The 26,809-nt window shown below is 39.2% G+C and overlaps 4 protein-coding genes and 1 long non-coding RNA gene across 5 annotated transcripts; 3 read left to right on the forward strand and 2 right to left on the reverse strand.

The window, feature by feature from the left end:
• The first annotated feature begins 75 nt into the window (after nt 1–75).
• LOC125467968 lies at nt 76–3,466 on the forward strand. Its single transcript, XM_048587533.1, has 4 exons — nt 76–318; nt 465–641; nt 966–2,267; nt 3,113–3,466. The coding sequence occupies exons 1-4, from the start codon at nt 304–306 to the stop codon at nt 3,143–3,145; spliced, it is 1,527 nt and encodes a 508-aa protein (XP_048443490.1). The 5' UTR covers nt 76–303; the 3' UTR covers nt 3,146–3,466.
• Nucleotides 3,467–3,948: 482 nt separating this feature from the next.
• LOC125478948 lies at nt 3,949–5,551 on the forward strand. Its single transcript, XR_007259712.1, has 2 exons — nt 3,949–4,257; nt 5,276–5,551. It is a non-coding gene; the product is annotated as an uncharacterized LOC125478948 (long non-coding RNA).
• Nucleotides 5,552–5,907: 356 nt separating this feature from the next.
• On the reverse strand, nt 5,908–9,010 carry LOC125478947 (TORTIFOLIA1-like protein 3). Its single transcript, XM_048587863.1, has 5 exons — nt 7,983–9,010; nt 7,763–7,871; nt 7,039–7,604; nt 6,435–6,852; nt 5,908–6,352 (listed from the first exon to the last, which is right to left on the reverse strand). Exons 1-4 carry the CDS (start codon nt 8,763–8,765, stop codon nt 6,451–6,453), a joined length of 1,860 nt encoding a protein of 619 aa, XP_048443820.1. The 5' UTR covers nt 8,766–9,010; the 3' UTR covers nt 5,908–6,352; nt 6,435–6,450.
• Nucleotides 9,011–20,694: 11,684 nt separating this feature from the next.
• LOC103958805 lies at nt 20,695–22,412 on the forward strand. Its single transcript, XM_009371126.2, has 3 exons — nt 20,695–20,937; nt 21,065–21,128; nt 21,263–22,412. Exons 1-3 carry the CDS (start codon nt 20,857–20,859, stop codon nt 22,141–22,143), a joined length of 1,026 nt encoding a protein of 341 aa, XP_009369401.2. The 5' UTR covers nt 20,695–20,856; the 3' UTR covers nt 22,144–22,412.
• A 1,356-nt stretch (nt 22,413–23,768) lies between these two features.
• Nucleotides 23,769–26,790, reverse strand: LOC125478893 (protein EDS1L-like). The gene is made up of 3 exons (XM_048587634.1): nt 26,319–26,790; nt 24,679–25,431; nt 23,769–24,598 (listed from the first exon to the last, which is right to left on the reverse strand). The coding sequence occupies exons 1-3, from the start codon at nt 26,685–26,687 to the stop codon at nt 23,870–23,872; spliced, it is 1,851 nt and encodes a 616-aa protein (XP_048443591.1). The 5' UTR covers nt 26,688–26,790; the 3' UTR covers nt 23,769–23,869.
• Nucleotides 26,791–26,809: the final 19 nt, after the last annotated feature.

Genomic DNA, 26,809 nt, shown 5'->3' on the forward strand with positions numbered 1-26,809 from the left:
GACCCACAAACCTCAATAGAGTAACCGAAAACGCAAAAAAAACAAAAAAACCGCACCGGGGTCTGCGGCTCGTCAGGGGTCGTGGCAAACATCGCAATTCAGGAGGGCAACAAGGGTAAATCGGTAATACGATAAAAACATTCAGTTCCTAACAGACAGCTGCTGCGAAGTGAGGGGGGCAAACTGAAAAACCTCCGCGTCTTCTTCTTCTTATTCCTCCCCTTCTTTCTTCTTTTTACTCAGACACAAAAACGACTTCGTTTTAAACCTGCGACGGCGTCGGGATTGAATGCATTGGCGGAAATGGACGAGTCCGAGGTTGTAATTTCGACTCTTCCCCTTGAACTCTGAACTCTCCCACCAACTAACTACTTTTTTTTTGGGGGTCTATGATCTTGTATTGTGTTCGGTTTGCTGTCGAATTTTGTTTGACTTTGCTTGGTGGGTTTTGGGTTTTGTATCAGAAATTGACGGCGCTGAAGAAGGCGTACGCCGAGATAATCCTCAACACGGCGAAAGAGGCGGCGGCTCGAATTGTGGTGTCGGAAAGGAAAGCTCTGCGGTTCCAGAGGGAGCTCTTTACGGCGAAAGACGAGGCCTTTCGGATGCTTCTTAGGCTCAAACAAATGTTGGATTCGAAGGTAACATGTTTTTGTCTCAAATGGGAAATATGGGATTGCGCCTTTGTCTGTTTGGATGTTGGGTTTGACTGTCCTTGATTTTCTGTGGACTCAGTAATGTGGTTTTTGCAGTTTGGATTGGTCAAAGCTGTGTTTTGTGAACTAAGTTAGTGTAATTTTTGTTTGGTTAAGGTTGTGTTTTTGTCAACAACATACGATCAGTTGTTTGGTTAAGGATATATTTGTTTTCATTTGAAAGGGGATTTCTTGGAGAAAAAGACATGCTTGTTGTTAATTTACTGATGAAATGAATCGAGGGTTTGATTGATTTCGCCGTGTGTTCAGGCTGGTGAGGCAAAGATGATGTCCTTGAGTCAACAAGAAAAGATTGACGAACTTGAAGCGCAGCTGCAGGAAGCTGAGGATATAGTGAAGGAGCTTAGGGAAGAGTTGAGTGAAGTGCAGGCTCAACTGGAGAAGGCGAGAAGCAATCCAAGACAGCCGGATGGGCAAAATTTAGAGAGTGATACTGCAGCTCGAGGGTCAATAACATCGCAATTGAATTTGCAGCTAGATGCAATTGCAACTCAAGAAACGAATTCAATTTCGAATGGGACATATGAGAGGAAAGGGTGTTACGGTGGAAATGATTCTCTTAAGGATAATTACTATGTTCAAAATCCTGATTTTGCCTCGTTAGTAATGAGAAGTAAAGATCCTGAGTTATACAGAAATGGATGCACTCAGAGAATTCGTGCATTTGAAAGAAACCTGTTGGATGAAAAATTCTCTCTTTCTGGACTTGTTGATGATGGGAAGAATGTAACACTCATCGGAGGAGATGATGAACAACTGTGTAAAACCCCTAAAATAAACGGTGATAATACGAATGGGGTAGAGGAGAACCTGGAAGAACTGAAAGTGATGCAGGCAGATGGTTGCCATATTCAAGCACCTGCCTTTACGTCCTTTCAGAAGAAGAGAAGGAGAGCAGCTAGATTTAGGAGAAGTAAAGCTCCCTCATGCAGGTATCTTGATCCTCATCAGTTGATGGAAATGCGCCAAGTATCTGATTTATCATGCACTAGAACTTCTGCTTCTTCACTCAATAACAGTGTTCTCGCAGATAATGCTTCCAAGAAGTCTGAAGATGAAATTCAAAAAGTCACATCATCCATTTCAACCTCAAAAATACTCCCGGATAAAACTGAAACGAGTACACAGTCGGAATGTGGTAATGTTACTGAAAATGATAGTGTTCATAAGGCAACGAATAATGACAAGACGTTTATTGAAGAATCCAGATTGACCGGACAGGAGTGTATATGTGCTGAGAGCTTGAAGGTTCTGGCATGCAAAACAGATGTTGAAAAAGATTATCCATTAGATAAGTCAGATACGAAAGTATCCGATTTAGACGATGGCACTGCTAGTCAACCTGAAAACAATAAGTTTCTCAAATATACATTCTGCAGAAAACGCAAGAAGGACACGTTGAGCAACCCTGAAAGCAAGTCTCTTCTTGACAATGACACTTTGGAAAGGAACACAGGCGAGGAACAAAATGGTTCTATAGAGCCACAGAAATCGAGCTTGTTGATTGAATCATCCCGGGAAAGTCGACGACTAGCACAGGTTGCTCGTCAGGTAGGGATAATCATGATATTAGTGTTTACTTCTTGTCATGTGTGTTTCTTTGCATATAAGTGTGTCACCTCTGGCTTACATTATTGTATACGAAAACTACTGGTAGAATTAGTAAAAGTTATGCAAGAAGCAAGAGTAACTTTTTAGTGGTGAATACTGAGAAGGTCAATCTGAGTGCTTGCCTAGTTTGTCTTCTGTTCTTCCCCGCAAAAGATTAAGTATGTCTGTATTACCCTGAAAAATATTGTGAATTTGAGCCGAACTCAAGCTGGTTCGATGTTGAAATGCTGTTTGGTGTTGCCATATCAATAACCTGGAATAGGATGCCAATGACCATAGTTGTGTAAGATTGTCATTCGCCCTGATCACACCCCTAAAAGATTCATAACATTCGCCAAGAGATTTATATCTTTCCAAAAATGATCAATTGCCATGTAAAATCTCCTTCTATCAAGTTTTTCATTGTGTTTTTCGGATTCTTGAAGATCAACTTTTATTGCATTACACTTGTCCCGTTGTCGTTCTTGTTTGTCTGTTTCACTGAAGTTTCAGATGCCTCGGAGTGATTTGCCTCCGACTTTTTTTTGGATATCCTAGGGCATTGTGCTTACCTATTCATCAACTCTTTCTTTCACCTTAATAGGAGCCTGCATTACTTTCAACTTGTTTTTGGTTTATCCCTAATTTCCTCAGCCGAGGGATTGAGCAGCCTGAAGTTTTCTTTGTTTAGAAATGAATGTAAACAGTCAACAATCTTGTAGCTTTGAACAACTTTACCTGTTGGGAAGTTGGATGAGAATCGAATAACGTTACTTACGATGCCTTGTGCGTTTTCTGTTGCACAGCTTATATCTTTGTCGGAGAAGAAGTGGAGGTGATAGAGCTCTTGACGGACTTTGCAGAGTAATGGCGAGGATATTGAAGTCGAATTAGAAAGAATGCCAGATGAACTGCATCTGGTATAAGAGAATCAGAAGAATGGACAGTTCCATTGTTCGAATTAGTAGTAACAAATTGGCAATGTTTTCCAAATTGCAGCATATACTAAATGATTAAATTGCAATTTTTTTTTCATTCAGAATGCTTCTTTTTGTGTATTTGTAAATGCTGCTCAAATCTCACTTAGTGAGTCACTAAATTATGAATGAAACTGATTATCATAACTGGTAATTACTAGTTTTAATTGGGAATTTACCTCCTCTCTTGTTCCTTTTGGGTAAATAGATTTTGGAATTCACTCATTTGCTATGCATCCTTGATGAAATAGTGGCTTACTAACCCGAGTAATTTAGGGCGTACATAATTCACCTCATAGGTCAAACGGTTGTCAATAGAGGATAGCACTTTTACAAAGTGTTTTTGGCTCTTTATATCAAAAGTACTTCTATTCATAAGCGTTTTCTGCTAGAAGTGCTTTTTATTATAAACACGTAACAATATATAATAAAAAGATGGATTTTTCCAAAGGAAGTTCGCAACAGGTGTTTCTCCTAAAAACATTTCCCGACTTGTAAACATTTAAGTTTTTATGTCAAACATAGTCAGAAACGTTTTTTATTGTCACATAATGTTTTTAGTCATCTCAAATCCAATTCCAAAAATACCCTTACTTACTTGAATTCAGCTCTATCACACACCTTAATTACTTGTTTAGTTACAAACTCACGCTATTTCACCTTCAATATGAAGGGACAAAATTTGGGGTTTAAATAGTAAAATATAGAAAAAGAGGCTTTGAATTAGTTGTGGAGCTTATTGAAGACCTCAAGCAGTCGGAGCTTGCGCGCAGCACACTCCCCCCACACACAGACGATACCAAAAAAACTCGCAGAGAGAGAGAGAGACTGAGAGAGAAATGGGGATAGTGAGCAAGGCAGGGGATTGGGCATTCAAGGCGTTCACGGCGGGGCTCGGCGTCACCACTTTATACCTCACCGCCACCTTCTCCGCCAATGTCTACAAAGGCCTCGCCTGGCACAAAGCTCAATCGGTAACTCTAACACCTCTCTCTCTCTCTCTCCAGCTAGGGTTTCCTTTATGCGTTCAATTATTGGGGATAATTTCTATGCTCTGTGATCTCGTATGAAGCATGAAAGATCGTCCCTTTTCGTTTAAACCTACCCTAATTTTTCTGTAATTACATAAATTTATAAGATGTTAGGTTGTATTAGCAGTTTAATTATTGGATTAACATTACACAAATTGCATCTCTGGCTCTGGGTAGGTATGTGTGAATTGAATTCTGATGGGAGCTCTAGCAGAATAGAATGATAGGGTTTATTGGGAATTATAACTTGAGAGGATGATGAACCTCAGCTTAACTGATCCAAAATAAGCACTTGGGTAGATTTGGAACCAGAAATGTATCTGCTTGATGAAGTTTATGCATCCCCGACTATGTTAGATAACCGGATATTTTGCGAAAATCGTTGCAGGGGCCGATTTCCTGTATTCAGGGCGGTTTATTATTCCCACATTTCGATAGTGAAAAGCTTTTGAACCCCTAACCGCGCGCCCTAATGAACAGTAGCTATTCCCGTTGCTTTGTTAGAGTAAGGATTGATCAATGTGAATGACTGCAAATTGGAAATATGTGAGTGCTGGTATATGCCGTCGCTTTTGTTTGGCTCCAGTGCGATTGGTGTGATTGTTATACCAATCCCTTAACAAAATGGTACAGCTGCTTCTATAATATAAGTACCCGAGAAAACCACAACCTAGCACGATTATACATACGCGAATCCTTTCGACGGAAATATGCAATAAGGCCGCAGTTTTCATAGTATAGATTTTCGGAGTTGTGATCAAGTGCTTAAGATGCTATTCAAATCTGTTGAGTGTTATCTATCTTGTCATCAAAACTGTAAAAAAGATGACGATACAGTTACTAGTTAAATCCGTGTCTTTTGTGTTTCTAGCAGAAAATGGCGTCGTATATAATGCTTTCGTAGGCTTCTTGTTTAACCCTTTTTCAGTAGCTCCCCAACCGAGTTTCTTTTTCTGCGCAGAAAATCGAGAAAGAGGGTGCTACTGCTGAGCAAGCCCCTTAATTTTGAGTTTTCACGGCAGTCAGGTGCGTCCGGGAACCTTATCCTCTATGAACATTACGGTGTTGGTCTTTGCCCTTCACGTTTTAAGTAATTGAATTAGATTTTGAACCAGTAGAGCCATCAGTTGGCTTTACTTTTCGGATGACGCGTTTTATTTCTATGTGATTTCGATAACTCGAATATGTAACTGTTTTTCAATATTTACTAAATAAACTTTTCTGAATTGGAAATTCATCGACTCGTATGTTCTTGGAATTCCTTTGGTGACAAGCCAGACCTTTTCATATGCCTTGAGTTTGTTCAGAATGGACCGGCATTGATCGGGATTCGTGGCCGTTGGATCCTTAGCCATTGGATCTTCGATTCAGGCCGGTCCATTCAAGAATTTTCGCATATACCTGGCCTTTCAAGAATTATAGCCCTAATGATGAAACATAGTTGCGTACATAAAATTAAAGGTCGGCTCGGGTCGGGTTGAGTTGGCGTTGTCCAATTCCGAAACGAGTAGACAATTGAGAGCACTTATGATCTATGGTTTTTACTTGGAACTGTATAAATTTGTAACGAAACAAACAACGGTACTCGAAAAGTATAGAATTCATCATCATCATATCTTAAAACTCTTTAAGAGCAAGTAGTAATCAGTGAGAAGAAAGCTACAAAATGATACTCTACTCCTCTGTACACAATACATTCTCTGTACCAACTACCAGGAAAAATGGCATTTGTTGATATATCACTCCTTTGAAATCTTACTGCAAAGAACAATAAGAGGTGCACTTACCGAATAGCACGCAATATATTGCTTTCTGTATCTTCGTTTAATCGTATGAAAGACTACTATCGTCGGTATACTCAAGAGTACGACGGTTGCAAATTTTCCTGGAGGCTGCTCTTATGATAAACCGAGAAGGCGAGAATATAGCACAAACCTATTACCTTCACTTTGCCTTGATCATGCATCGATCACACCAGGCCGGTGACAAACTCAAACTTTCCGGCTGAAATTATGCTGCAGGGACTGGTAAACGTAATCTGGAGAAGGGAAATGCGACTTAAGTTAATGCCTAGCAGTACAAGAAACGAGTTATTACGTGCGGAAACATTTGTGCAGTACCTGCTGATTTGACTGGCTAGCGACGTGCTCCTTCAGACACACCCCTTGAGCCACTCCGAATCTCTGCCAAAGGGTTTACAATGAATCCACTCCTATCCTGGAGCTGAAACCTAAGGCTCTCTGATGTTTCAGCATTGCCATTGTCATCGGCTCTGTAGCGCATAGCTGCTGCCGGAGCAATGCCACTGGCATTAGGATACCTTGAGGTTGAGTACCTGCCTTCTGTTTTCCTCCAGAACTTGGAACTCCAAAAATCGGCACCAGGTAGCAGGCAACATGAGCTGCGGCGTGAGTCAACTTTGGTCATCCTTCCACTTGACAAGGCCAAATCATATGAGATCCCATCCAGTGCTAGCTCTAGCCCATGCACACGGGTCTCCAACGAACGCATTCCAGTTTGCGAGCTACCCATGAATTTCTAATGTAAGAAGTGAAATGAAGAAAATGATTAGAAGAAGCCCTACACCAAAATGCACTACAAGAGTTGGTTATACTTGTTAACAACAGATTAAATATAATATAGGCATATTTAGTGCTGCAATTATCCAGGAAAATAACACAAATTACTTAAGAGTAAACTCGATTTCAAGCCGTGGAAACAAACCTGCACGAGATCAAGTAAACTGGACTGCTGCTTTTCAATCTGAAGAAGTTGATTGCGGATCAGGGATAAATCCTCGCATTCTCTGCGGTTCTTATGACTATTCTCGGTAACATTACTGACTACAACGGGAGATTCCGCTCTCTCCTCATGATATGGAGCCACACGAGATCCTGACCTTGACCCACCAAATTTGTGCACTTTGTTATCAGAACACCTATGGAACAAGGCCCGTTTTGTGTTCCCGTCGATCCTTCTTTCTGGGATATTCTCATCTGTCTCCTTAAAACCGTCATTAAAAGCCCCAGCCGATGAGGGAGCGCTAAGCACACTAATCTCAGCTTCCCAATCTGAAGGCTTCTTATGACCTGGTTTCCGAAACATTCCTGGATTCACTTTCTTGTCATTACTCATCAAAGTACTTCTGTTCCTAGCAGTGGTAGCATAAGAACTATCAGGCGGAGTTGATCTACTAGCCGGAGTAGGTTTCTTCTTCAATTGGCGAGCTCCGGAACCAGGAACGTTGCAGTTTCTGGACCTAGCCGGCTGGCGTCCATCACCTGCATTCTCTGGATTCATCAAAGAACCCGAATCCAATAAACAAAAGAACATCAGATAAAATCATATCAAAGACTATAATACCTACTAATCCAATGAATTTACATAAAACTAAGATCGATTAATCATCCATTGGTATGAGCAATCAATGATTCAAATCTAGTAATACCTTTGGAGGAAGCAATCGATTGCGGCGGCGGCGAAGCCTCATCGGAGAGATCAGGAATCTGCTTCCATGCTTCCATCATCTGATTCATAACCTCCCTAACACCCTTCACCTATTGCAAGCCATTTCCAAATCACCCACATTAGCAAATTAAACAAAATTAAGTACGCTAGAAACTCAATAATTAAATAATTATTTATGAAAACAAAGGAATTAAAATTACCTTATCGAACTTCCGAGCCTCGAACGTTCTCAAAGACCCAGCTTTGAACTCCGACAACTCGTCTCTCTCCACAACCGCCAGCTTGGCCAGCGCTTCCGCCGCGGCCTTCCTCGCGGCCCAGTCCTCGCTGCTCAGGAACCCGACGAGGCAAGGAACCAAGCTCCTCAAAGCTCCGTGACCCGACGCCCCGCCCGACCCGATCACCGACCCGATCAACGTCAGCACCGCCGGCTTCGCTTTATACCCGTCGCACTTTACCAGTTTCTCGAGCCTAGGCAGCAGCCTCGACAGCTTCGCGGGTTCCGGGTCAGGGGCGGAGTCGATTCCCGACGCCAGGCAGAGGGCCGACCCGATCTGCGAGTTCGGGTCCTGCTCCGTGAAAAGCGCGTCTGTTAACGGCTTCAGAAAAGAGCCGAAAGAAGAGGGCTTGGTGACATGGCAGGAGAGGGAAGCGACGGCGGTTTGGCAGGCAGATCGGACAGCGGAGTCCGGGTCGCGGAGGCGCTTGGTGATGCTGTTGAGCATTTTGGTGAGGTGCGGGGACAGCGAGTCGCCGTGGGTTTCGGAAAGGACGGTGATCATGTGGACGCATTGTCGGCGGACAGGAGACTTGTCGGAGGCGTCGGTGGCCTGGATGCAGGAGAGGAAAACGGGTACGGACGTCGGGTCGAGGGTTCGGGCGATGGATTCGAGTTCGGAAGCTGCGAGGGAGTACGTGTCACGGTCGGAGAGCTTATTCAGGCAGATAAAGACCCGGTGCTTGAGGTTCTGGGCGGGAGGCATTGTGGATGAAGCCAGTTTGGTGGAGTCGAGTCGAGTTTACGGTTCCGGCGGCGGAGCTTCCGGAATCTCCAGCAGCATTGCCGGTGGAGCTGATGGTGGTTCTGTCGGTGTGTTTTTGGAGAGAAAGGTGGTTCGAGGCTTTACGCTTTTTAAACTGAAAGAGAAAAAGGAGTCGGTGCGCGGAAGTTTTCAGGAGGGTAATGATGACGGTGTCGTTTCGGTAAGGGGATGAAGTCGTTATTCGTTAATTTCCTGTTTAAGAGAGTGATTATGATTAATGACTGGCAGGGTGAAGGATTACCAGTTTTTTACTTCACTCAAGGATAATTTAGTCATTAAACCTTGCTGGATTTCCAAATCACCTTCAATCAGTATGTTTACTTGCAACAAGGGAAACAAAAAGTCGTGAATTTAGGGGACAAAGAATGGGAACGTGATTAACTAACTTTACGAATTAATCTGAAATCGGATTTTTATTTATGTATCAGATTACGGATTATATTATGAGTATCATATATTTATTTATTTCCGCATTCTCTAAGTAAATAAAAGACAAAAGAAATAAAAGAACACAAGAAAGAAATCAAACTGTGAAATCGATTTATTTTAATAGATTATATGATGTGACGGTCGATGGTTAAATTATTTTTTATAATTTACAAAATGAGTTCAACCATCAACGGTCACATCATGTGGTTTACAAAATATTATTCAAGTAAATGAAGAGATTTTTCAATGTGTTGGATCGCGATCTGATAGATTAAATGTAATAACACAAGTGGTTGGATACTTGAAAAAAACTTTACAACAACTTGTATTATAACATTTGGTGCATTGGGTCTTATTTACGACAAACTGAAAAATTTCTCCATCTGATAGGGAGTGGTTCACGTGAGCTCGACACCATGCTAGAATCGGATTGGTCCAATTGGGTAACTTCAAGAAAAGGATGGAGGGAGAAGTGAACGAGGATCCTCTTCGGATCTTCATTGTAAGGATTCTGGAGATCATATAATCGTATCTATTTATCGTACATTATACAATTAGAAATTATTTTAAATCTTATATTTAAAATTGAATACAAATAATATTTGATAAAAATTGATCACACAATTTATGATGAACAAACACGATTAAAAGGTTCTCTAGATCCTTCCAAAAAGATCCGAGGACCTGAATTCGGGGGAAGTGAATTAGATTTAGGGGACAAGATAGCACGTGAATAATTATAACGCCGGCAGTAAATTGTTATGGTTGGTACGTGGGTGGGTTAATTTTGGGCCTAGCATTAAGGTGGTCACGTGACCGTTGCTGCCCTTGCGGGAGTTAATCATGCCAAATACACTGTGCCTACAAATTTAAAAATAAATAAATAAACGATATTATTTATACAAAGAGGGAGATGATAGGCTTAGCCTCACAATAAGATAGCAATAATGTGATTCAAATTTTTTTGACGAGAATCGTACATAAGACCTGTTACTTACAAGTGAAGAAGAATATTACTAGACCGTTGTATTAAATGAAATAGTTCTATTAATAAATGATTACACTTGTAGTGAAAGAGATCTGGTAATACATTTGATATGCAAGTAAATCATAACATAATACGTAGTGGTTTACTTGATCATGTTTAAGAACTAATTAATTAAAGATTATTAAACTAAATTTTCGATTAATCCTTTGTTTGTTGCACCTACCAATAGGAGGGGTTGAACTAATTAAAGATTTAATATGTTAGCGTATTGGCATGCTAATGGATACAAAATTATAAAATTTCTGACCATGTGCATCAGATAATTTATAAGAGGGTGTCGATTTTTAAGGGTTCGTTTGAAATTGCTTTTAAAATAGTTGCAAACGTTTTTTTATGAGAGCGTTTTTAGAATTAATTCTTAGTAAAAATGCAACTGAATAGCACTTGAATTGCTTCTTGCATAAAGCATTTCAAGTACTTTTGGAATTGAAGAACATTTTCACTAAAAGTATTTTCTATCATTTTAAAAACACTTCCAAACTAACCCTAATTCAACTATAATATTTATAGTTTTGGTATTTTTTTTATACAACGAGATTCTACTTTAGAAGGAGCGAAATTAGACTGCGTCACACAATAAACTCATCATCATCCACATGAGCTGAACGTGAAATATCTGACTTACTAGTTCTTGAAAACTGTTAGTCGACCAACAAAATCAAATCAGAAATGCAATTTGTTAATTAATTGTGGGCCAAGAAATGTATGTTTTAGAATTAGAACCGTACTAAAAATGTGGGTCGTCTCAGCTCTCAACCTCTCCTTACCAATCTGCTTACACTTCACACCTCAAAGGAAAGCTAAATGGTTTCTGAAGTTAAATAATTGCTTACCTCAATTCGATGAACGGCAATGATTGTGGACAAGGAAGAAGCAAAATTCATACAGAAAATAAGGGCAATTGTAATGACAACTCCAATTTGATTGAATCATGTACCAAAGTGAAGCAAATTTGGCATGTTGGCCATGTGAAATTTGGTTACATGGTCATCACATTCATCAAGATCATACTGACAACTATATCAATGACGTATCGACAGTTGTCAGGTATAAGTATTGACAATTAATGCTCTAATCGTATTTTGAAAAGAAAAAAAGGTGTTGTAACGAGAAAATTTATGTGAAATAATATATAATCACCCTTGCTAGAATAAAAAACAGAAACCAACACGATGACATATGAATTTCAACTTTCAAGAAACTCTAAACCGACCTTCATACATGTAAAAGAGATGTCTTATCTCAGTTTTATACGCTAAATATGTCTATCTTCCTAATTTTATATGTCAAATATGTCTGCCTTCCCAATTTTATACGTCAAATATGTCTGCCTTCCGCAACATATAACTGGTGCATGAAACCGACGTTATCAAGTTTTCCTCATATATGTATTGAAGGTGAGAACAATTAAGCCTTATTCCAAATGTCTCATGCACAGAGAATGAGAACTTGGTCTGGACTCAATTCGGTCCTATTTGCAGGGGGCAGGCCATGTGCAATTTGCTTTGTATGTGGTACGACACATAACGTGAAGTTTCCAAGCTCAATACATATGTCGTTTAAGTATTCAAGGAGTAATATAGACACAATATAATATAATAATATAACAGTATATATACAGAGAATGTAGTAGATACTGCCAAGATAAAAACATTCTTTTAGTTAGGGTACTGCATGCTGCTATGCTTGTTTGGCACGTCATAATTTATATATCTAAATTTTCATGTAAATTTTGTTTTTAAATTCATTATTATTAAGAGAACGGAGGGGGGATTCAAAACTATTATAATTTAAAAGAGAAAGTTTTAAACCCATAACGTATGAATGAAAACTCAATATTCTATCTACTAAAATATTAGACCACATACATAATCATTAGTTTTTTGATGCCACAAGCTTAAGAGGAAGTTAAGTTGAAGAATTCACAATTTCATCGTACCAAGTCGCAGTTTGGGAGGATTATAAATTTGATTTTTGATCATTATTTCAACCTTAAATCACAACATATATTAACAAGTCGAAGAACAATGATATCGTATGGATCATGGTTTTTTGCCAAGAAGAAATTTTTTCCATCACGTCTTTGAAAATACGTGGGAAGATTAGTCGATAACTTACGGAAGAATTTATTCTTCATAAGTTAACTTCTTTCTTAATTTCTTCGCATAGAACGCGAGAATTTATAATATCATAAAACTCAAGAACGAGACAATTTAGCGAAGACGTAAGAAAGAAAAATCGAGTTGGGAATTTCGTTGAAGTAGTATCATATTGTTTTTAGATATAGATGGGTGACTTAAAAATAAAGAAAAAGAGTTTAATTTGAAGTATAGGGTTTGCAATGTGTTGTATTCCCACATGGGATGTGGACTTAAAATTAGCTTGAGTGGCATTATAGCAATTAATATTAAAATTTAAAATTATTGTGTACCCTGTATATGATGTATCATCATTCATGCCTTGTTTATATAAGGTGCTTTTACATAAGGTTATCATCACTCCTCATAATTCCACATGCAAAGGAAGAGGACAATTAGGTGGTGGCCTTTGGCTTTCAAAGAGAAGGAATTAAAAGAAAAAAGCAAATGTATTTGGTACTGTGGGACCATGATTTTAAGAGCAGGAGTAAAACGGATCAGAATACAAACATCTCATAAATTCGGTCATGGAATCAACAATTCTTATCAGATTGAGATGCACAAATGGATCAACGATGCCACCATCATCCTATGTTCTGGAAAGGTAGGCGAAGTATGTGGACTTTGTTGAGATTGATCATTCTTATTTTGCAAGGTACAGAGACCTTATCTGATTGAGATCAGATAAGTTTCATATATTTTTGGAGATTCTTATAGTTTAGTGATTGGCATGCGCCCAAATAATCACACTCCTAAGAGGATGCAATATCTACTCCTACATATCTTCCGGGATTCTCTCGGTTTAATACGGATTCTATATCATGCCCATTGCTTGAGTCTTAAATTGCTTATTGACTTGACCGCCACAAAGTCTTGGTTTCTATCCCATCGGTACCAACGTGATCTTACGATTACTCTTTTACAGGTAGTTGAGTAGATGCATCTCCTCCATATACATTAATGCACGAATTTGGTCCCAAAATGCACTATTTTTTTTTTTTAATACATTGATATATGCACACTAAGAGTTAAAGAATTTGGGTTAAATCATACGAGTGAGCGCTAAATTATACGAATGAGCGAACCACAATAATTTGAGTCCAATGTGCCATTCACATAAATTAAATCTAAAACCTTCAACTTACAAATAGAGAAGAATTTTACTAGAAAATAGTGTACTAAATACACCATCTTTGGAGTAATGGAGTTAAATTATTTTCTTCATTTCTAAGCAATTCTTAGGTTTCGATATGTAGGTTAAACAAAACCCACTTGTTTGGTTTAATGGATAAGTGATTAGATAAAATAGCGTGTCGGTGACCAATTAACAATCTAACTCACTCATTGATAAAACAATATGTGAGCAACTAACTCCATCAATGATATACATCTGATAAAACAATGCGTGAGCGACTAATCCCGACAATCTCACCCAAATTTATGGCTCTAATGGTATCAAGTCTAAACATTATCTTTAGCACAAAAGTTTAATGTTTTTGTTTTTTAGTCACTTCATGTAATTTGGGATTTGGCCATGGTCAACATTTGAGGACCACAAGATTGCTAGGTGTGGTAGTCCAAACTTCATTTTCCCTAACTTTTGGCCTTCAACATCAGATCTAACTACTCATAGAACCCTACACAATGAGATGCATACACATGCCCAAAATTGCCTTCAACTTGTTGGCTGGGTTGACAGCATAATTTTGTGGTTGGATTTGAAATGGAGAGGTGAACTAATAGGACAGGGACAATTCAACAGGTTGATCTAAACCAAACAAAATTTAATTTGACTTGAATTCAAGGGGTTTTTTTTTTTTGGGTCATGATTTTATTGACCCAAAATTTGTTTTTGGGGCCCCAAGAATTTTCCCATCCAAAACTTGCTTAAAGTTTGGGCCAATCAAAATCTTAAAAAAAAGCCCAGCCCAAGGATTACTCTTTAAAGAACTCACACAAAGCGCAGAACAAGAGACGGAGCGCGACCACGCCCAATTTCTCTAACAGTCGTGCTAACCACCCAATACCGGCCGACGGCGGCCTTTCCTCGCTCCCCTCACCGCCGGCAGCCTAACCCTATTATTAATTATTAAAAACCCCACTCTCATCAACCCCTCAAGCCCGTTCGCTCGCTCACCGCTACCATCTCCCCTCCTTCCCCAGTCACCACCCCCAGAAACCTTGCCCAGCAAACCCCGCACCCCAAACCCATTTTCTCAAAACCAAATCAGAAGAAAGAAAGAAAGAGAGAGAAAAGGACAGATCTGGGTTTTCCGTGGGATTCGGTGGCTGAAGAGAACCGGAGAGATGTGGTGGTGGCCGATGGTGGCCATGGGTTGCGATATCGGGGTTGTGGGTGGTATGAGAACGTTGAAATGGTGAAGGGCGACGATGGGATTGGTGTTGTGGGTGGTATGCATGTCCATGACTTTCAAAATGAGAGTTTATACGAGCTCTCTGCTACCTCTTATTTTTTATACAATAGTTTAGTTTATGATATTACAGTATAAGTTAATGTTAAACTGAATGAATGTGACAAAATATTTAGGGTTAATCTCAGTTTACTATTCTGAAATTTAATGATTTTTTACATTTGTTACATGAAGTTTTTTTTCATCCTATAGTCATACCTCAAGTCTTAATTTTGTAGCTCAAAGAAGACCCAGGCAATGCCAATCTCGACTAAACTGCATCAACAAGCTTTTCCTGTACCACGAATCCATGTAGATCCAGAATGACACCAAACCAATCTCAAAGAAACAGCAACTATCGTAGTGTGTTTGTGAGGATGAAAAGTGTGTGAAAAGGAAAGAGACTACATGAGCCTTCCCTAAACCCTAAACCCTAAACCCTGATGAGGCGCCTACGTAGACAATGACTTGGCGCCACATGCCCCGCCGCCCGTCCACTAGCCCAAGCCCCAGATCAGCTCTCGCCTCCAGCGCATCCGCCCTCCCCCCTTGCTCAGGTTAACAACCGCCCCTCTCCCTTGCTAGAATCCGCTGCTCCACCCCCAAACTCTAGCAATCCAATCATCTCACCCATGGGGGCATCGCTCATGGCCACGCCGTCGTATCTGACGACGACGCAGCGGTACACCGCCGGAGCTCTGTTCACTTTCGCTCTTCACCAGGCTCAAATCCACCAGACGCACCCTCTGCGATATTCATCACAAGAAGAAGAGTCGACGGAGGAGCGGACCAGCAGTGTCAGCAGCGCCGACTCTGTCTCCGACGACCCGGATCTCTGGGTCCACGAGGTGTGTGCAGAGGAGAGAAAGGAGAGAAGGGAGGGAGGGGGTCGTGGGGGTGAGCAGCGGCCCCCAAAAAAAAAAAAAGTTTTGGGGACTGATAGCTAGGGTGGAGGTGGGTACCGTACAGAGGTTGGGGGTGGGTACTTGGTAGGTGCAAAAGATGGAAGGGAGGGAGCGGGGTAGATGGGTTAGTGTGCGGGGAGGTGGGTGCAGGGAAGAGAAGGGAGGGAGAAGGATCGGGAAGGGAGGCAAGATGCCCAGAAAAGTTTTTTTTTTTTTTTTTTTTTTGAAGTTTATAATTTTTTAGGATTTAAGTGGGTCACGTGGCGCCAAGTTATTGTCCAGGTAAGCGCCACGTCATTAATTAACAGATATTCTGTCGGAAAACTTAACGGGAAGGAACTCACTTTAAAAAACTCCTTCGTATTTCTTTTATTTCAATATTTACACTTTTTGAGCCATTACTTAAAACAATTTGTAAATTTGTTTTTGTGATTGATTATTCCAAAAGAGAAAGAGATCATCTCCGAATCTCTTCCATCAAAGTTCACAGATTAAGTGATCCGGATTCTTAAAATTTGATCTAACGGTTAGAAACAGATGCCCTTTTTAAAAATTATAATAATTTTAGCCGTTAAATCAAATTTCAAGGGTCTAAATCACTTAATTCGTGAAATTTGGTGGAAGAGATTCGGAGAGGATCTCTTTCCTTCCAAAAGTGCTACTATGTCCCTTCCCTTTTTTTTTTTTTTTTTTTTTTTGAACTTTAACGAGAAGTTTCCGATACTGTTTACATTAACGAAAAATCATATTTTTACACTAAAAAAATCAATCATGGTACTATTCACTTTACCCTTTATTTTATCATTTTCGTTAAAACTTAAAATTTTTAAGCCATTTTTAATATATTTTTTTCCTTCCTTAAATATGAAATTTTGATTCACGTTGTAATAGGCAACAAGCTAGCAAAAGCTCGAACATCCTGGAATTGGGGAAAATTATGCCTACTACCACTGGTCAAAAGACTCTCTCAACTCAATGCCGGCTATTTATCAAAAATATTATTTTTACCAATTATTTATATCGTCTCATTAGTAAAAATGAGATTTTTATGTGTTTACGAGTCTTATCTCTATTAAAGATTAAACAAATAGATGTTAAGTGTAAAATTATTCTTATTTTATTATGCAATGTATTTTTTAAAATCTTAAATATTTTGATCGACATCAATATTAAATGTCTTGTTCGACGTCTTCACTGCATATATGACGGATAGGGATGGGATCCCGTAGGTTACAAACTTTTAAGGTAGGTTCACTCTACAATTTTGATCAATCATCTTCTTAATCATCACGTATAATTCAACTTCAACAATGTTATCCTAATTTCTCAATATGAAGTGTTGATCTTGTGTATAATTGGTACGACACTGTGTTGATTATTTCCAGTTTTATTAAGTATTTTGTCAAGTATCTTGCCTCATGGCAACCAAGTTCAATCAGGACATCAAAGAACTAAAAACATGCACCGTTTATGTACATCTGCCAATGAATTTTAGGACACATATTTTAATTCGTATATCTGAAATTCTGAATCATGATCAACTTTTAATAGCAACGATTATATTACATGATACGCTATATTATTTGACGAGAAAAATTCTCCTACTAGTATAAGTAAACTAAGGGTTGGCTCAGTTGGAAAGCTCCCTGCTTGTGTGTCATCCCACCAAAATTTGAGTCCTGCTGCTAGCAATCCTTGTTGGTGCATGATCTGTCTTAAATTCATATCGGTGACATCTAACAGTTAGGCGCAACGTTAAGTCCTTCCAAATCGAGGTTGTGAGTATGCCCTTAGAGCACTTCCACCCCTTTCAAATCCTCGGGGATAGTCTATTATATTCAATTTAGAAGTGGATATGCACTTGGACAATTATTATTCACTAAAGCAGTTACTGTTCACTGCGAGATTGAATTACCTATAGCCCATGGGGCTTTTTACGGGTGAAATTGCTCTTTATGCGTCATCAAATCCACTGGGCATAGTAGTACAGTTCACATTGTACGTTATATTGGCTGCCATCGAAAGAACAATAAACTAATTTATAGTATGAAACACGTAGTATTCCATACCAACTACATAATATTTATTTATACCCTAATAAGTTAATTTTTTTTAATTAAATAAGCAATGCATGTCTTTTGTGATGGAAGAAGAGTTGTAGTATATATAATATATATTTGATAATTGGCTTTATGTTAATTATAGTTCTGTTCCAATCCAATCAAATATTTAGAAGAAAGTAGAAATTTGGTCTCACTCAAAAAGAAATATTATATTTTGATGATAAATATTAAATAAAGAGTTGAGTTTCACTAAGTATTTGATTAATTTGATGTCACCATATTTTATAAGTTATAACAACGTCGTGCATTGAGGTTAATTTCCATACAAAGCTTTTCGTCTGATTTCACCCCCCTTTTTTTTATAATTATTTTGAGCCTAATTTTTGCACTTCAAGTAGGCCCAATAGGTTCAATCTAGCCTACACTGCAGCCCATTGAGTAAACAGTAATGCGACTAAAATGAGAGGAAAATGTAAAAGGAGAAAACGAGTTACATTGCAGCTCATTAAGCAAATGGTAAGGGCTGGAAAAAAAGTCGATTCAGTTGTGCTGTGAGAATAAGCGGTTGTGAAATAAAGTAGCAGAGTGTTTCGTAAACTTTTTTGTAAAAGTACTTTTCGAAAGAAAAAAAACAGTATGATAGTGTTTGGTAAATTTTTATGTAAAACAGTTGTAACTGTGTAAAATGACCAAAAATGTATAATACTAGATGTGCTATGACAATCCACGACGTCGTTCGCTGGCAACCTCTTCACCTTCGTCTTCCTTTCCCTCATCTTCTCATTCCGCATGGTCGTTGAAAATGAGACCCACCTCCTCACCTCCTTAGTCAACCCTGACCCTTCTCTCAAATCCTTCATCTCCTGCCTCGACCTCGCAGGCACCAGTAATACCAACCATCACTCTCCTAGATCTCCAGCCGAGTCCCCTTTTCCGATCTCTCTCCGTTGCCGACACCGCCCATTTCTTCACCTTACCCGCGTCAGAACCTTAGACGACGATTTCTTCTCCGGCGATGACGACGACAACGCTCGCTCCCTCTTCGGCCCCAATTGAAATTGTGCGCTTCAGCCTCACGTTCAAGGCTGAGAAATTCACCATTTATGATGACAGGGCTAGAGGCAGAGATGGCGACGGAGAAAGCAATGAAAGGGAGGAGAAAGGCAGCGATGAAGAAATGGACGATTAGGCCGTCAATTTGCAATTCTTGATCAACGAATTGGAGCTGGGGGTACATGGCAACGTTGTTCTTCCTCCTGAAAGTGTGAGGAATCAGGAGAAACTTTGAAAATAAGCCACTTTTTGAAGCTGCTTTTTGCAGCTTCCACTTTTTAGCTTTTTTTTTTATCTGAAACTTTGAAAAAAAGCTGGTTTGGGGTGTTTACCAAACACCAAAAACTCTTCTAGCTTTTTCTCATACCGGTTTTTTTTTTAAATCACCTTAACCTTTTTTTTATTATTTTGAGCCTAATTTTTGCACTTCAAGTTGGCCCAATGGGTTCAATCTAGCCTACATTGCAGCCTATTAAGTAAACGGTAATGTGACTAAAATGAGAGGAAAATGCAAAAGGAGAAAACGAGTTCCATTGCAACTCATTAAGCAAATGGTAAGTCTTATCACGAAAATACAACTAAAACGAAAGAGAAGTTGAGAAGGAGAAAACGAGTGTAGAATTACTTCTTTTTGTTAGGAAGTTGGGTATCTGAAATACTCGATATGGTGTATTCCAAAGATGCAGTCAAATTGTGTAAAAGATAGTTGTCGAGTTGATTTGCATATGAATAATGTCGTTAATTTTCTTATGACGAAAAATGAGAATAATAGACAAAATTGTTCTCAATTTAATTATACAGCTTATGCGTATTACAAATATAGGGTTTATAAAAGGTTAATTTCAATTTATTATTCTGAAGTTTTTTGGTTTTCAATATTTTATACATCAAGTTTATTTTGTCATAGTTTGGTACCTAAAGTCATAATTTTGGAATATTTTCATACATCTGTTAAGTTGTCAGTCAGAACTTTTGTTAACTGATGACGTGGCGTGCCATGTGGATAATGAATGGACGTCATGTGTTAATATCGACTCACGTGAATATATTTTTTTAAAACTAAATTAAAAAAAAAAAAAAAACTAATCGTTGAACTCAAATAAAGAACGAAACTGATTCCGAACTTAAAAAAAAAATTTGACAAAATTTTCTCTAAATTGATTGAATCTGAATTAGTTGATATACCAACTTATTGCAAATTTCTATAGTTTCCATCGAAATCAGTTGATGTCAATATGGATATGTACTATACATTAACATTTTCACAAATTTGCATACGTTAATATTTTCACAAATTTATATATCAAGATTTTTACTTATATCGATACTTTAAATACGGTGGATAATTACATGTATCTCAATTTGAATTTAGCAAAGTAAAATTATTTATTAGAAATATCCTAGTGAATTAACAAACGGAAGTCTAACCATCGAGCCGAAATAAAAAAGGAAAAACTAATGAAAAGGGTTTGAAAATTTTGAATTTTAATGATAAGGACAAAATAAATGGTAAAGTGAATAGTACAAGATTGTCTTTTTAGTGTAAAAATATAATTTTTTGTTAAAATAAATTGTACCGTGAGTTTTTCGTTAAAACTTACTGTAAAAAAACAATTGACGTACTGAAATTAAAATCTTGGTGACCCGAATCGTGCTCCTTTTTTAGTTAAAAGGCACTTTACAAATATACCCTTTACTCACATAAGGTATCCCCTCAAAGAGAGCAGAAAGTCGTTGAACCTCACGGGGGATAAGCCCGAAAAATACAAAAAGTAAAGGGGTATTTACGTAAATAAACTGCTATATAATAACTCGCCTTTCCGTTTTCCAGAAGCACAGAAAGGGGCGAGCGGAGCAGAGGAGTTTACGAATTGCCGTTATCCATTTCGGTTTTCTCTCTCTTAATCTCTCAAAGATTTTTACCAAATTTTAGGGTTTTTCTGCAAATCTTTGGAATTTTGAATCCATCCGTCGAGAAAGAACAATGGTTTCCGATTCGATCGCCAGAGCCTCCGACCATGCAGTCCCAAACAACGGCGGCAGGGATTTGGGGAAGAAGAAGAGGGTGAGATTTCAAATTTCAGTTTTTCCTTTCTTTCTTTTTTCTTCCGATTTCTTGAGATTCTAGACGCGAAAGCTTGTTTTTTGATTGATCCTTTTCGATTTGATTGATTTATTTGGGGGTTTTTCAGGCCAGGTCTGCCAAATTGAAGCAGTGCAAGCTCGATGTTCGTCGGGAGCAATGGCTTTCTCAAGGTATGCATGCGATCTTACAATTTCTAAGTTTAATTTTCATTTGCAATTGGAGATGTCGTTAAATTTCGGAGATTTGTGGGTTTTCTATGGAAAGTTATTGTTTTTGGCATTTGATTGGATTTGGTGGCAATTAGGGGCTATGAAGAACAAGGATTGCAAGGAGGAACAGAACATCGTCGTTAAAGCAGGCAAAGAGCGGAATAACAACGGCTCATTTGGTAATCTGGAGATGAGGCCCAGAGGTGGACAGATTGATGGATCCATCCACCATCACCACCACCACCATGACAGCGATATGGAGTCGAACAGTCCGAACAGTTTGACAAGTAGTGTCTTGGGTAGCAACTATTCCGAGACTACCTTTACTAGCAGCAGCAGTAGTAGCAGCGGTGGCTGTTGCTCTGGAAATATCACAGAGGATGAGGAAGGTGGTGGCGATGATGGATGCTTGGACGATTGGGAAGCGGTGGCTGACGCCTTAGCTGCGGATGAGAAACCAAAAAGTCCATGTCCAGAATCGCCCCCAGAGCATGAACCAATTGCCCAAACGGTTTTTCCTCAGGAAACGACTATTGGGTCTGATCGGGTCGAGAATTCAAACCCTCCATACAGCACAGTTATCCCTAAAGCTTCAGGGAATGGCCATGCTTGGAGGCCTGACGATGCATTTCGGCCTCAGAGTCTGCCCAATTTGGCTAAGCAGCTTAGCTTGCCGAATTCAAACCGGAAACATTACAGTTGTGGTGGTGTTCCTTGGGCCTATAACGGTGTTGTGCCTTCCTCATGTCCTATATGCTATGAAGATTTGGATTTCACAGACACGAGCTTTTTGCCTTGCTTGTGCGGATTCCGGCTCTGCCTTTTCTGCCACAATAGGATTATGGAGGAGGATGGTCGCTGTCCCGGCTGCAGGAAGCCATACGAGCATGAGCCTGTTGAGGCAGAGACAAGTGTGCATGGAGGAAGTCTCACATTTCGGCTGCCTCGTTCTTGTAGCATGATCACAAGGTCCTAAGGAGAGCTTCTGCTTTTCCTGAGATATGTATGCTGGTCTCTGGTTTTTTGTTTCATGTGTTTTGCGTGTTCTACAGTCTTAGTATTTGATTTCGCTAGTTAGATGTGGGTATAGGGTTTTGAGCGCCCGGAATTGACCTGCTTCTATTTTGAGTTGGTTCTTATCTGTATGGTGCATTTGCTGATGTAGAGAACTCAGTGACTCAGTGTCTTATGTGAATAGATAAGGTGGTATAGAAATTCAATACATGATACCATTATACTCTGGTATGCTACTTCTTTTAGTTTTATTTTTGCCTAGATTTCCTCCTTGTATATTTAATTGTCCCATTGATTGTCATGGTTTGATTTTGGTTTATTGACATTGCTAATTGATGATGTAGAAGGCATCCTTCCTGATCCTGGATGAGTTGTTCCTAATGGTTTAAACTCTATAGTTTAGTTGTACGTCTCTATGGCTGGATTTGGATTCAAACATGAGGTCTGTTTCATTAATCTCAGCTGTTAAATCATGGTAATGTAGAAATTTTGGATCTTCTTTGTGGTCCATTAATATCTTTGTTTTAACTTCTGAGAACAATGTTATACACCCACCTGTTTATACCATTAATGTAGGGGATATTAGTCTTCTAAGATTATGGTGTGTACAATTTTCATGTGGAACTTCATCTGGGTAAGATTCTGTACGTGGGCGTCAGTCGTTTAAGATTAACATGGATATTGGCAAACCTTAATCTACAGTTATTTGTGCTGGTTACATGTTTCATGTGAGAGAATAGGGTACAATGTCAAGAGGGAACCTAGGAGCTTCTCTTGCTTAGGATAGTGTTGGTACCATCGTCGAGGGCATTTTCCCCTGTCGAGGGCTATACACCTATTCAACTTTTATGTATGGATTCTAATGAGCTATGCAGCTTTTGATCATATTGCTGCTTTCCTCTTTATGAAATTTGCTTCATTTCTGTTTAGCTTGATAAGTTGGTTGTCTTTTAAGGCACGAAGGTATTATACAGTACTTATGATGCTTTAGATTTAGTTCTAGTTATCTTTTATCCCTTTCGACAAAAACATAAAGAGGGTTATCTTTTTATCCCTCAAGAACCCGGAGATAATGACTCCGGTCACTTGGAAGTCATGGCTTTTCGTGTTCTGTCACGGTTTCACTTGTCTGTAATCTGTATGCATGGAGTCTGTGTTCTTTCTCAAGCAGCCTCAAATGTTTCACTAGCATCTTTCATACATGAATGGTTTGAACTTTGATACATCAAATTTTGCCTTCTACGCATAATGAAACTATTCATGTCTTGATATTTACTGTTACATTTTCGAAATCATATTCATATTTACTGTTATGTTGAAAACGCGTCGTGGCGAACTAATCTCATCTCTCTTGTGCATGTACAGTGGGGAAGCCATTTACAAATGGTCCCGACAGTCCAGCAAACTAATGTTATTTTGTGACCCTTCTGGTTGTCTTAGACATGTTATGTGTTCGGAGCATTTAATGTATTATCTGAAAGTGATTTGTAGCAAACTCATTCGAATTATGTTTTTCTATGATTAGTTCTTTTTAGTTTGATCTCGCGTACGTCGGACATAGCGAACTTGACCTCGAAAACGAACAAATCCACGAAAAATTCAGGTTGTAACTGGTAAATACAATGATTTTGCTGTTATTCTGCAAGGCTTACAGGAACAGGCAAACATGTTATTATCGGTCCCTACTGCTACGCTTGCACATTTCCTAAACCATACATGAGTCTCGAAATTGTTGCTGTTTTGAGGTCAGTGGGGAGCCTGCTCCACCACTTGTCGAAGGTGGACGACTTCAGCAACACATCCGTACCGATCAGCCCGTCCTGAATCCATTTTCCTACTTGCTCCTGAACTCTCAAAACCCTCTCCCTTTCCCCATACACCGCCGCGAAGTTTCCCGACAGCTTGTGCAACTCCTCCACATCTGCCCAGAAGCAGGACTCCCCGCATGAACCAGTTTGCAGTTTCTGTTCGTGCTCGAGCCATCTTTGCGTGCATTTGTATCGCTTTGGCCTGCCTTTCTTCATATAAGGTCCTGTGTCTTCGTCCTTGGAGTGCCTGTAGTAGTTGGCAACATCGAGAGGCTCGACAATGCGGCGAAACCTGGTTCCTAGATTTATCCACTCCTTCGTAGCCTCGAGTTCATCGGGAAGGTCGTATCTTTTGAGCATCTCAACGATCTCATCCCATATACCTGTTAGCTCAATCCTGCTCAAATTAGCCTTGAAATCTGTCTTGTCTTTATGAATTTTGAAGGCGTCGTAATATCCGACAGTGTGCTCGCATGAGGCTCGGTACTCCTCGATTACATTCAAATGTTTCCAGATCATCACCATTTTTGAACTTACCTTTTCCTGGTTTCTTCGTTTTTGCTTCTCGAATTCTCCCGCTGCGCGAAGGCATAATCTAGCCTTTTCGCTCTGCGATTTTAGACATCGTTAGAATGTATTATTTTGAAAAGAAGCAAATATAGTATCATTGAAACGAAAAGAGTACTTACCAAGCCAAGGTCATCAAAGAAACCATCTGAGGCTAAGGGGAGCGTTTCTAGGTTATCATCACAAGTCACACTCTGCATGTCCAAGCTGCCTTCAAGCTCATTCTCGTAGGCCAAATGCTCGTTTATGCATTTAAGCACGATCGTTGCCCATTCAGTTTCGCTGCTCCATTGACACGAGTAGAACAAGACTTGCAGCACAGCTTCAGGGTTTTTCATAAGAACCAATTTCCCGTTCCCGGTGCAAAAAATGTAAGTTCCGAAGGGTTTGTACGGGCTTAGCTCGACGAACTTTTTTACAGTTTCCAGTAATAGGTTGGTACTCCCCTGTAGTTTGGAGGCAGCATGAGTTGTAAGAGATGCTGCATTTCTCATCACATTTGTAAACAAATGGAAGGCCTCCATGGATGATCCAATCGATTCACTCGCGTGAGCGGGGGAATTTGGATCGAAGAAGGGGAGGATCCTCTCGAAATCATGTTGAATCGACGAGAGCGGAGCAAGCAAAATTCTAGGGACAATGTCATATCTCTTGACAAAATGTATTAAGTATTGAGACCAATTTTCTCTCCTGAGGGCATGGGAAATAATATGGTTACCAATAAGGGGAGATCCGAATGTCACACAGAAAAATGTTCCATTGCTTTGTTTGGGATAATTTTCCAAGCACCAGATTGTGGTCAGCACAGCAGTTGCTCCGCCGGTTGAGTGGCCGGTAAATACTATTCTCTTCCTTTCATTGATAGCCTCTTGCACCTGAGAGAATTAGGAATGAAAGACCATCTGAATTACTAATTAACATCCTGCAACACATTATATATGGGCCTACTAAAGCATAGCCAACAGGTGTAGGATTTTATTATACGGGCTGTGATATCTACACTTCTTTTTACTTCTTACATACCCTTCTAATTTTCAACCGTCAGATCGGATGAATTGAAAATGATCAAAGGACAGAAATCTACAAGAGGTGTGTGAGAAGTAAAAATGATGTGTGAATAGCACACTCCTATTATAAAACGTCTCAGTGTTATTAGGTTAGTAAACTACGAAAAAAGCTTGAAAACTGTACATTTTATACACTTAAATGGTTCATCGAGAGGAAAAATCCCTCTACCATTCACTTGTTTTGTTCTAGCTGATTCTTAATTGCATAAATGCTTTGGTGCCCTCCTCATATAAAGTCGGAAAGCTAATTTTCTAAAATATTGGATTTGAAGTGTTTTTCTTTAAGGCATAACGCTATTAAGTCCTTATAGATGAAAAATCCGCATTAGTTTTAGCACTTATATATTATTTTCATCGTGAATACACTCATTTGTATATTGTGTTTAATATAAAAATGTGGTTTTTCGTTAAAATGAACGATACTAGAAACTTTTCGTTAAAGTTCTCATAGATATTATGTATGTGGCAAAATCTACAATTAGCAACTATAGAAAATGAATATAAATGACGATCAAGCCAACATGTTTTCCCACTTTACGAAGGTTGGGAGAACGTTTATAGCATGCAACATTACTTTTGCTTTGCAAAAATACTGTTTTCGATTACATGTGATTTTTCAATAACAAAGAAGCAACATTTCTGTTGCGCTCGCCCTCAACTATAGTCTATAGCAAATGAATAAAAATAACAAATACCTTATTTTTAAGCTGGGAATTCTGCAATAAATGTTCAAACTTTTGCAGAAAGGCTTGGTTGAAACTTGCAATTGCAAAATCTTGGTGCTCATCAGGTCCTGCAGCTTCATCATAATAACCTATGCATTTCATGGAAGGAAAGAGTGAAAGTTGGATCTTTTTGTCCCCAAAAGCACTTTCTCCAGAAGCCCAACTCTCCACAGACCAAGATCCTGGGAAGCTGAAAACAACATCTGATGATCCTGCAGAAAATTTTTCGACACGAAACGGATCATCTGGGAATTTGTGTGCCTGGAAGGAAAGATAACAGCTTTTCTTGATAAGGTCCTCACTTATATTCAACATCTCTCCAAGCCTTTCACTACCCATTTTTCTGAATTATGGTATTTTGGTGTTTTTTCTTTGTTCTGGTTTTTTGATGATTTGATTTGGGTTTTGATTTGGGTCTTGCGGCTCGGAGATGGTGGGATGGATGAGGAAATTAAAAGGAT

Source organism: the organism of the source record quoted next, unplaced genomic scaffold (assembly GCF_019419815.1).
Source record: "Pyrus x bretschneideri cultivar Hongxiangsu unplaced genomic scaffold, Pyrus_bretschneideri_v1 Contig27, whole genome shotgun sequence".
NCBI classification, from domain to species: domain Eukaryota; kingdom Viridiplantae; phylum Streptophyta; class Magnoliopsida; order Rosales; family Rosaceae; genus Pyrus; species Pyrus x bretschneideri.